Source organism: Solanum verrucosum, unplaced genomic scaffold (assembly GCF_900185275.1).
Source record: "Solanum verrucosum unplaced genomic scaffold, falcon-dt-bn FXZP01000049.1, whole genome shotgun sequence".
NCBI classification, from domain to species: Eukaryota; Viridiplantae; Streptophyta; class Magnoliopsida; order Solanales; family Solanaceae; genus Solanum; species Solanum verrucosum.
This window is the reverse complement of record NW_026020221.1, coordinates 4583580-4595477: the sequence shown is the minus strand read 5'-3', so window position 1 is coordinate 4595477 and position 11898 is coordinate 4583580. Positions and strand designations below refer to the sequence as shown.

Below are 11898 nucleotides of genomic sequence, written 5' to 3'. Positions count from 1 at the left end.
TTTCTACTTGATTTAAGCAGGAGATCCGTTGAAAATAGTCTTTTTATCTCTTCGAAATAGAACTATCGTAACTTAGTAGGATAATAACAATAAAAATATTCAATATGATTCCATAAATAAAAATAAAGAAGACAAAGCATATTTTAATAAGTATAGAGACGATTTTCGATAAATAATATTCTCTATATTTTATACTCTCTAAATGAGTAATTTAATTAAGATGAAGCCAAACAAAATTTGGAAAGTGAGAGATTATGTATCTTTCCTTATATATTAACCACCAAACATAGAAGAGGAAACACAAAAGCTGCTGATCTTCATCTTCCTCATTCATACTAACACCAAAAAAAAAATTCTCAGTTGAATTCTTCCAGTTTTGCTTGAAACTTCAAACTATTATACCCATTATTACTGTTTTTTTTTCTTCATTTTTGGGTATGGTGTTGGTACAACAGGAAGACGAAATAAGGGTGGGTGGAGGGAAGAAGGGAATGAGATTAGGGAAATATGAAGTAGGGAAGACACTTGGTGAAGGAAATTTTGGTAAAGTGAAGTATGCTAGACATGTAGAGACTGGTCAATCTTTCGCCATTAAAATTTTGGAGAAGAGTCGGATCCTTGACCTCAGGTCTACTGATCAGGTTTGTTTTTTTTTTTTTTTTTTGTTATCTCTGTTTCTGTTGTGTTCATGGATGAATTTTGTTCTATTTGGGTTCTCAGAAATGGAAAAATAATTTTGAATCTCTTCTTCCCCATTTTCTGTTGTTTTTGTGTACTTTTTTTTTTTTCTGAAAAAAAAGTGGATCAGTTTTTCTCTCTACTGTAACTTCATTTCCATGGAGAAAGTTGATTTTCATTACCAATTTCCTCTTGAAGGTCTTTTCATTTGGTGTTTTCGTTGTAAAAATCTTCTTCCTAATTTCTCCGACCAAATCCCGTTTCCGGCGAGTTGGACGGAACTACTATTATAACAACATACCTGGTGTAATTTCGAGGTTTGGAAAAGACGGTGTGTATGTAGATTTGTCCTTACTTGAGAAGATAGAGACGTTGTTTCCGATAAATCTTAGCTCAAGTAAAATGGGTAGGACGGAACTTCTTCTTTTTTTGTGTAACTGTGGTATTCTTAGGATCTATCGGAAATAGCGAGATAAGATTTGCGTATATTTTAAAACTTTACTTTCGAAATTACATTAATATGTTATTATTGCTCATTGAAGGTCGAACAAATAAGAAGAAATCACCTAGTAATTTTATTGTCACTCTACTGAATTTTAATGTTGAGCCACACATGATTTTTGGATTTCTAAATCATGTATTTTTAACCGTCTAAATTTCACAAATATTATTTTCTAAACTCATAAAAAATTATAGATATGGCCAAAAAGTCTTAAAAGTTTGAATCTTCTACTTTATAATCATAGTTGCTTGGTGGTTAGCGCTTTTTGGTGAGAAATCGCATCTTCCACTATATTTCCGACTAAATCCTGCAGCTAAAAGTTAAAGGATTAGCTAAATTTGGTGGTTCAAAATTCCCTTATTGGATAATGAATCAGTCCAACTTGACGACAACTATTAAACTGTATAATTGTAAATTGTTTGATTGCACATTTTTTCCGACTGTATTAGAAACTACCTCTCTATCAGACCCTACTCGTGGAACTAGACAGAGTATGTTGTTGTTGTTAATCTTTTAATTGAACATTTGCTACTTTTGTGGAAAGTGTTTGTGTTGAAGCTCTTAGTAGATAAAGAACTATACTTTTAAAGTTGAAAATTGAAATAACTCAAATAAGCTTATGCAGTTCTTGTGTAATTTCAGATTAAGAGGGAGATTGGAACTTTAAAACTCCTCAAACATCCTAACGTCGTCCGATTATACGAGGTATATACTATCCTTTTCCTTTTGCCTTCTTTCAAATATATTATCTTTTGAACAGAAAAAAAACTCCTAATATACCCAAGTTGAGGTATTGAAATGTTTTCCGGATACAAGTTGTGTTTGTAGTGGTGATAAAGTAGCTCCACCTAAAGATTCAGTATATGAAGTGGATTATATTATATAATTCGTTTTATTCTTCGAAAGCGATGAGTAAAAAACATCCTGGAATCTGATTCCGTTTGTGTATAGACAATTAGCCAATTCATTTTTGCTTGAAGTAAAGAACAACAAATGCTCACTCTTTCACGGCTAAAGATTCTTTTTTTTTTCTTCCAATTTTCTTGTCTTTATTATTCAACTAGGCATAAATACTTTGCACAGAAAAGTCTACTGAATTTTAGGAATACTTTTCAATGTATGAACTTAAGGGGATTGAGATAGTTCATCTAGTGGTTGTTGAAAAATAATAATTGGTGAGCCATCTTGACCCCCCCTCATAATTAGATCTTTTTCCCAACTTTACAAGTTAACAAATGCTAATGCTGGATAACCATAAGTGTTATATCATTGATTTTTGTGGTTATATATTGTATATGGGAAGGGGTCTATTTTGTCTGGGACCATGGAGGAGGAAAGATGGATTTATCCAAAGACCTTAAAACTTAGGTGGACAACTTTGTTTTGTTTTTTTTCTTGGACTTATTGGTGTAGCATTAGGAATAGTCTTTTGCTGGAATATTATATTATTCTGCCCTGGTAGACCAAGATTTAATTGGTCTTAGTTCAAATCAGGGATTAACAACTTTGATCCTACTGACGTATTAGCTACTCAATCTAAGTAAATTACGTTCCCGTCTCAAAAAAAAGTTGTTTGTTTTCTTCCTTAAGGAGTTTGTCATGTAACGTCCACGATGACTTCTGTTGCTTGTCAAATGCCTGCTTCATGGTGGCAACTGGCAAGTGAATAATAGTAATAATAATAGTATATTTATCAAACATTTAGATATCCATACAGGGTTTCCTCATGTTAGTAGTATTTTGTTATGATGCATTTCTAACAAGACGGTACAATTAAGCAGGTCTTAGCGAGCAAAAGCAAGATTTACATGGTGCTAGAATACGTGAATGGGGGTGAATTATTCGACAGAATCGTAAGTTACTTTGACTATATATTCTGTTTGTGAATAATAGTGTTTCAAATCTTGAATTTTAGCCTTGACTATAATCCTTATCCATAGGTTTCCAAAGGAAAACTCTCAGAGGCCCAAGGTAGGAAGCTCTTCCAACAATTGGTTGATGGCGTTAGTTACTGTCACGACAAAGGTGTCTTCCACAGAGACCTCAAGGTAACTAATTATATAGTGTGTAGCATAAATATTATAAGCTGTTACTCAGTCATGTAACATGTGTGGTGTTGAAAATGCAGCTAGAAAACGTCCTCATTGATTTGAGGGGAAACATAAAAATAACGGACTTTGGGCTCAGTGCGTTACCCCAACACTTTAGGGTACGGAATACTAGCTTCTCTTTGTTGCATATGTGAATTAGTTTCCTCAATCTTATTGAGCTTTTTTGTCTTAACTATAGGATGATGGATTGTTGCATACCACTTGTGGTAGTCCAAACTATGTCGCTCCAGAAATTCTTTCTAACAGAGGATATGATGGCGCGGCATCTGATACCTGGTCATGTGGTGTTATCTTATATGTCATTCTCACTGGTTATTTACCCTTTGATGATAGAAATCTTGCCGTACTTTATCAAAAGGTAAGACAATTTCTTCTTTTGTTCTACGCGTGTGAGCTCATTTTATATGACATTTTGTGGCTAATACTTTTAATATTATCTTTGATGGATATAAATCAGATACTTAAGGGGGAAGTTCATATACCAAAATGGCTATCTGCAGGAGCAAAGAACCTCATAAAGAGGATTCTTGATCCCAACCCGCATACTCGTATAACAATGGCACAAATCAAAGAAGATGCATGGTTCAAACAAGACTATACACCTGTAAATACTGATGAAGAAGATTTGGAAAGTGATGATCATGCTTCTACAGATGATCACGTCTTCACCGTGCATGAAACAGTATGGACGTTGGACCCTTGAGTAATTGGTTCATTTCAAGCATTTTAATCCTTTCATCCTTAATGACTGATTGTTTGCTATATCCCTGTCACAGCCACTTGATGCTCAAAGAGATCCCGAATCGCCTTGCCTTATCAATGCCTTTGAGCTTATAGGAATGTCGTCATGTCTGGATCTTTCTGGATTTTTTGAGAAAGAGGTAACCTTTAATTCTAATTTGTACCGTATTATGCAAGGAACATATCATAAAACATAGACTTATTTCTTCTTGAATTATTCTAGGATGTTTCCGAGAGGAAGATCAGATTCACATCCAGTCTCTCTCCAAAACAGTTGTTGGAGAGGATCGAGAATATGGTGACACAGATGGGATTTCATGTCCAGAAAAGACACGGAAGGGTTAGTATAATTGTTGGCGCATCAATCTGTATATGCATAGTCACACAAGAAAAATTAAATCTTAAATAAAGTTCCATGTTATATCTTTGTACATTGCAGTTGAAAGTGATGCAAGAGCAGAAAGGCCACAAAAGCCCAACTAGTCTGTTGGTAGTCGCAGAGGTAAGCAATGTTCGCGGTATTTGACTCCCTTATTTTCCATAACAAGAAAGAAAAACAAAAGTAATTTTTCCTATGCATCATTTTCAGGTCTTCGAGATTAGCCCATCCTTGTATGTTGTAGAATTACAAAAGTCTTCAGGGGATTCAACAGTATATAGACAGGTATAGCTCAACATCCTCGTCTACCTTGTTACAAGTTACAACCTACAACCCTTCCAAACATGTTAAACTAACTAAATCACTTTTATCCCACAGTTGTGTAATAGGTTATCGAATGATTTGGGAGTCCACCGAAGTGAGGAGCTCCTACCTACTGTTTGTTGTGATAGCTAGACCATTTGCAGCGGTGACTGGATACATTCTTTCGTTCTTTTTGTTCCATTTCTCCTGCTCTTGTTGAGTAGTAGGAGGAGTTGTGAGCAGTAAGCACACCCTTCAAGTTGGTTGGTTGATTCATCAGTTTCACGAGCAATAACGTGAGGTTTAAGTGTATAGTAAAGAACATGGCGGAATTCGCCTTATAAGTTAGTACATTCAAGTAAATCTGTATCTTGTAGTATCTATTATTTAGTCTCTAGGCAAATGTCTTCTTTGGAACATGGCTATAGTGGCCTTGTTGATAAGTAAATTCAGCAAAATTTGTATTCTGTAGTATCAATTATTTGGAGCTTGGTCTTTACAAGGACTTTGAAAGTCTCCAAGCAAAGATGTCCTTTTTTGAAAAAAAGAAATAATGCTTCATGCAGCTTTATGTAATTAAGAGAAAGTTGCTTTGCACATGGCCTCTTCTTTTTTTGCAATTATTGTGTAAATGATTGTGCACATAATACAACAACATAGCAAGATTTGGGAAAGATAGGATGTACACAGTTTACGTCTATCTTTGTAGGGGTAGAGAGACAGTAAATAATACTTGTTTTAAAGAAAACGATTGGGTTGCTTGGAATTGAAGCGTAATTGATATTGTATTGTGTCATTTTTATACAAAGAGGAATTAAAAGTGGCTACCTTACTATATTTGAAATTTGATGCATTTTTCATCTATAAATCTTACTTGTTGACAATATTATAATGTACAACCAAGACTGGGAGGATCATGTGCACCAATAATTTAGCAGAGAAAGTTGACAAATCCAACTTTATAACAATGTCTTTAAATACATTTTGCACAATCCATGAATTAGACTTCGTAGAATCATCACCAACTCTCCTTCATGTCTAACAAGATTTGATTCTATGAACAATAATCAGTAACTAGCAATGATTGACTTCTTAACAGATTGTATGAGAGAGTAAAGGTATAATATGCCCAAAGTGTAGTCATTAAAATGTCTGAAGTTTGGGCTTGTCAAGATTGTAACTCTAATAATAAAAAAATATCTAAAAATGGCCTTGATAGCTTAACCATTATATGTCTGAAGTTTGGTCTTGTCAAGGTCATAACTTAAGTAACAAATGCCTTAAATTAATTTTTGGCAAGGTCTGTCAGACTTAAAGCAAAAATGTCTGAATTTTGGTTGTGAGAATGCCAAACATGAGGCACAAAATATCTTAAGTTTGCCAACCTTTATACATGAATTTTCGCATTTTTACTTATGTATATCTATAGCGATTCCAAAAGAAATATATTTAAAAAAAGAATAATTCATTCTCTGGATTTTAAAAGGCTTGAAAACTTATATATAAGCTTTGTAAGAGACGAATTGTCAAAGTTTGTATAATATTGTATAACAATGTAAATGTATTTATAAACACATTTTTTACGTAAGATTGATATGTTGTGTACCGTAAATGTATAATATTATATAGCTTTCATATTTCATATTACAAAAACAGTTAATCAGTATAAACTAATAATATAATTACGTAAATATAATGTTTTGTATTGAATTGTAATAAGTCAATAATTAAATTTGATTCAGATAGAAATTTCAAATTCAATTACTTAAGGTAAATTGTTATGTTTTGTTGAGTTTGTCATTTTGTTTTTGCGTTGCTACTCCAAATCCGATTCTTTGTTCCATCACTGGTGCCGACGAGCCATCTTTCTAGTAAGATTATCCTTTCTTTTCGTCTCTTTTTTTTTTGCTTTCTCATGTTGCGTAATAAAATCGCATATGTCGTTCGTGTGGTAAGGTTAAAGCATCTAAAACACCATCAATCTTATCCAGAAATTAAATTCATAGTAGTTTTTCACTGAATCAGTAGTTTATACCTAAAGTTTGGTGTTTAATTTAGTTATTGAAATAGATAATATATTATAACAGTAATAGAATATGGGAGATAGAAACGGGATAGCTCAATAAAATGGGTGACCTAAAGCCAAAATTTAGAAAATAGTATCATATTTATTCAAAAAAAATTATATATAAATTCTAAAAATTGCAATTAATTATAATTTAATAATTATTTTTCCTTTTAACATTTTTTGTAATATTTGATAAGACAAGAATAAATATATATAAATTATTGTACACGTTACATAACAACACAAATATTTAAATCTCTATTATTGATTATAATTTAGAAAACCTTTTCAATAGAGCCCATTGTTATATAAACTATCAAAATTATTCTAAAAGGTCTTAAAAAATAAAATTAAGACTTCCCTTCATTGAATATGTCAATTAGAGTATCATTTTTTTTACTTATATAATATTTTGTAATAATTTTAATTACAGAAACCAATATTATAATGATGGTTACTTTTAGAAGACATTCAAACTTAAGACAATATTTATTTAAATTTAATTACTTGATAATCTAATTTGTTTGAGCTTGAAATGTTAAACAAAACATCTTAAAAAATTGAAGACAATCTTACAAAGTCAATATTAAAACATGGTTGATCCAAATTGAAGTGAAATAGGCGAATTAAGAAATAGAAAATAACTATAAAATTAATTGTCTACTATTTTTAACTATAATTACATCAATAATAAATTTTCATAAATACAGTGTTCGTTTGATTGGGAACAAGTTATCCCAGGATTAATAATCTTGAAATTAGTTATCTTGGGATAACTTATCCCACCATGTATATGAGATAACTTATCGTATCACTATGATATAAATGGTGTGATAAGTTATCTCAAACATGACAACCAAACCAGAAATGACTATTTTTTTATTCCAAGACTATATGTTTTATTCCTCACACCAAACGAAACATTTGTCTTATATTAGATTGTCATCCATCTTACTAAAACATTTGTTACATATTACTATTTACTAGATCACCAGGATGGAATTAATTTAAAAAAAAATTCTATTTTACCCCTACAATTAAAATAACCTTTGAAATTCAATTTTTTTCCAAGAGGCAACTTAATATGAACAAAGGACAAAATAGTAAAATTGATAGAGGGAGTATTAAGAAAAATTTAATTATTAATAGTAACAATAATACATATTTTTAAAAAAATTCTAGTTAGGGTTTTTTTTTTTTTTTTTTGGTTCTTTTAAGTGTGCTATTGGTTAATATGTGCGTCTCTTTTACATCGCCTCCATCAGGTCTGGTTTTCTCTTTTAGGTATGTATCTTCTTCATCTTTTTGTCTGCTTAGTGATCTGGTTCTTCGTTTAGTCTTGCTCGAATTTTTCTTTTCTTTTTTTCTGTATCTTCGGTATGTTTTCGTGTATTTTAGCTTCTTTTTTCGAACTGAATTTGGTTTTTTTTTTTGCTTCTTTGGAGGATTTGTAATTTTGAGGCTCTTATTTTTTGGGGCTTTAGGGTTGAGCCGCCCTTGGATAGAAATATGTAGCAAATAAGGAGCTTGTAAACTCTACTTGTGCGTATTTTTTCTCACTGGATAGCTATAATTTCACAGTTTTTTTTTTTTTTTTTTTGCATATAGACTGAAGTTAGTTAGTATTGTTTTTAGTTATCATGTACTGTGTATGAATATGGATGACATGACGAGGTTACGGAGGTTGCAGATTAGGGTAGAAGTGTAGTAGGTATTCGAGCATCGCCTTATTTCACTTCTCTGTATTGTTATTATTACTTTCCATTGTGTCCTTTGCTCCGATTATCGTATTATTTGTTGTTGCCATTGCTCCATTCCCCATTATTTCATACATGACTTGGTATGTTTTACTTGTGCCGATGGTTTATTGGATACAACCTCTCTACTTTCATAAGGTAGGGGTAAGACTGCATACACTCTATCTCCTCGGACCTCACTTATGGGATTACACTGGGTATCTTGTTGTTGTACTGTGTATGAATTATTTTAGGCTGAATGTTGCTTATTTATTAAACTATTACTCGTTAGGTTGAAACTTGTGGGTCTGTAGCAATTCAATATGCCTGAAAACAAGCCTGTAATTGGGCTTTCATGGGAACCAAAGTTACCTCAATTATCATTTGGGACCAAAAAGAGCTCCAATGAGGTGCCCGGGGCCAGTGCAGTATACAAACCTAGTTCAGAGCTCATGGACGGCCTATTTGTTCCGCCCAATGATCCCAAAAAGGTGAACAAGCTTCTACGAAAACAAATCAAGGATACAACTGGCAAAAATTGGTAATCTCAATTGTAGTTTTTCAAATTCCTGTGTTTTTAATGTAAATTTGTTCCTTTTATGAAAATTATTTACTGTTTCTGAAATTTAAATAGGTTTGATATGCCTGCCCCAACGATTACTCCAGAGCTGAAAAGGGATCTCCAGTTGTTAAAGGTGATTCTTTGAATGACAGTCTCTCTCTTTACTTGAACATTTTTACTGCTTGATGATAGGCTGATGTGTTTCGTTACTTATGAGGGTTGCGACTTAGCTAAGCTTTTCTTTCACATTGTTGTTAAAGGATACAGAGGGGGCCATCTTTTGTTACTACTCCACTGCTAATAGTAAATCCCTTGTCTGGGACTCGATCTTGATACTAGTCCATAACAATCACAGTCTAATTTTCTAAAATTCTTGGCTCGTCTACCTTAGGAGCCATAGCTTTGTAAGATGTTGAAAATCAATGAAGGCCTTTCTTAGAGGAAGAGCAATGAGAGAGAGAAACGTAAGAGATAGAACATTTCACACTGCTGCTGATAAATGATCTATTCATCTGAAGATTGTGTCCATGATCAGTAAGATAGGTAGAGTTGAAATATGTATAAACTTGCTACACATATTTCTGAAAAATGCAACTCTTCTCATCCTCCACTCTCTAGATTCGTGTTTCCTGGAGTAACTTGCTTATGGTCTTAAAGGAGGGTACAAGGCCTCAATGGTTTCCCTGTTACAAATTCTAGACAAGCTTAGAGTAAAGTGACATATTAATTGAAATTTCTCATTCATTTGTTATTGTTCGATCTCACTAGTTATAAACAAAAAAAATTAAATTCCATCCAGTGTATACAAATAATATATTCTTCAGCACAGTTTGACATCCCTAGTGAAGATGGACTTGTGAAGATGCAATCATGTCTAATCATCACCTTTTCCTATGATATATTGTTGAGTTTCCTTTATGTATGCCTAATTTAATTGCAGTCATTTCTCTTACGAATGAGTACTCAGTTCTAAAAATCTGATTGTTTCAGTTAAGGGGTGCCATGGATCCAAAAAGGCATTACAAGAAGAGTGGATCAAAATCAAAAACATTACCTAAATATTTCCAGGTAAGTGTATTATTTCCTAAATTATTGATGTAGTGACTGTTTCTTTTTTAGTATGATTTGTCATGTTTTCTATAGCATTTTGTCTTGGCTTCTTCACTCCTGTTGTTTTCTTTTTTTGAACGGCTTTGTAATGCTTTTGCTTGAGCCGAGGGTCTATTGGAAACAGCCTCTCTACCTCCCAAGGTAGATGTAAGGTTTGCATACACACTACCCTCACCAGACCCCACTTGTGGAGCGACAAATTCGCCTTCTTATGCCTGATAATAACCACTAGCAGGCAGATGCATCATTACCCTGATGATATAACAAAATAAAAGCTTCCCCTATCTCACATGATAAAGCAAAGGACAGAAAGATATAGAATAGAAAGAAGATAGAATTGAACAACCGTGCAGGCATCTTTTGTGCTGTTGTTGTCATGCACTCTCTTTTATTGACGTCTTGTTATCCTGTTGGTTAGAGGTAAGATGTTAACGTTTTTGAAATTCAAGCAGGTCGGCACAGTAATAGAGCCAGCATCTGAATACTACTCTGGTAGACTGACTAAGAAGGAGAGAAAGACAACACTTACTGAGGAGCTACTTTCTGACCGTAAACTTGGGGAGTACAGGTACGTCACAAACATGAATAGAAGTAAAAGAACTATGCAACTACTTTTAACCGGTCTGTTAAGGATCATTCTAAACCTCATATGCTACACAGGAAACGCAAAGTTCGCGAGATTGAAGAACGCAATCGGCCAGGTGGAGTTGACAAATGGAAGAATAGAGGTCCACAGTCAAGGAAGCGTGCAAAGCAAAGAAGGCATTGAAGCTATAGTGTTCATGAAGCGTTTCTTACCAGTTTTCTGTCTGACCAGTCGAAGAGCATTGAAATCTTCTATGAGAGGTGTACCTGCCATTCTGGGAAAACTATTGGGATGTGCCATAAACAAAGCAGGTTTCACAGAACATCTACAAATCCTTGATGCTAATTACACCGGCATACTTCTAATACGTGTTTCTAGCACTCCAACAAAAATAGTTGTCATCAATTTTGAACTGTGTTGCTGATGATCGTCATATATATTTGCCTTCTCATGGCGTATTCTATTCTTATTGTTCTGATATCAAAATATTAGAATGTTAGGTTGTATTGTTGTTTGTCGGTACTTATAAGTTATAAAAAAAATTGATTGGACGTTTGAATGCTAATCTGAGTATACAACCATATTTTAGTCCAGATTAAGCTTCAAATTAGGAGTAATCCCACATGCATTATTATTAGAGGACATTTTTTTCCATTTCTCTTCTGCTTCTTGTTAGGGGAATATACTACTCTGCATAATTTGTTAAGGAAATCAGTTGTAAGCAAGTTCAGAAGATTTACAAAGATACAAGGACTTGAGATGTATTAATGTTGTGATCATTGAATTACAGCCATTTTCTGGGGTCACGTAAGCCTATTAAAGGGGAAGCGCTTCGTATTAAGAATTGTATTTGTACTTGATGTCAAATATGTGGTGTCTGAAGTTAGGTTTATCAAATCCCAACATGCATTTCTGCCTGAAGTTGAGGTAAAGATGATTAAACTTCATTCGTGTGTGTGCATGAGCTTTAGGCAAAATGATTGAATTTTTATGTGTCAGAAGTCCAATCATATGAACTTCACACCATATGTTTAAAGTTGTTCCGAAATGAATAGACGTACAAAAATTTATAAACTTAGGACATAACTTAGATAGTGACACCAAAATTGGACATATGTACAC

General features: G+C 33.3%; 2 protein-coding genes across 2 annotated transcripts; both read left to right on the top strand.

The window, feature by feature from the left end:
- Window positions 1-326: 326 nt before the first annotated feature.
- On the top strand, window positions 327-5287 carry LOC125830862 (CBL-interacting serine/threonine-protein kinase 1-like). The gene is made up of 12 exons (XM_049510039.1): window positions 327-641; window positions 1823-1885; window positions 2962-3033; window positions 3121-3228; window positions 3309-3389; window positions 3470-3649; window positions 3749-3973; window positions 4068-4172; window positions 4256-4372; window positions 4472-4534; window positions 4622-4696; window positions 4790-5287. Exons 1-12 carry the CDS (start codon window positions 438-440, stop codon window positions 4865-4867), a joined length of 1371 nt encoding a protein of 456 aa, XP_049365996.1. The 5' UTR covers window positions 327-437; the 3' UTR covers window positions 4868-5287.
- A 2730-nt stretch (window positions 5288-8017) lies between these two features.
- Window positions 8018-11282, top strand: LOC125830881 (rRNA-processing protein fcf2-like). Its single transcript, XM_049510063.1, has 6 exons — window positions 8018-8066; window positions 8811-9059; window positions 9153-9213; window positions 10071-10148; window positions 10643-10758; window positions 10851-11282. The coding sequence occupies exons 2-6, from the start codon at window positions 8842-8844 to the stop codon at window positions 10957-10959; spliced, it is 582 nt and encodes a 193-aa protein (XP_049366020.1). The 5' UTR covers window positions 8018-8066; window positions 8811-8841; the 3' UTR covers window positions 10960-11282.
- Window positions 11283-11898: the final 616 nt, after the last annotated feature.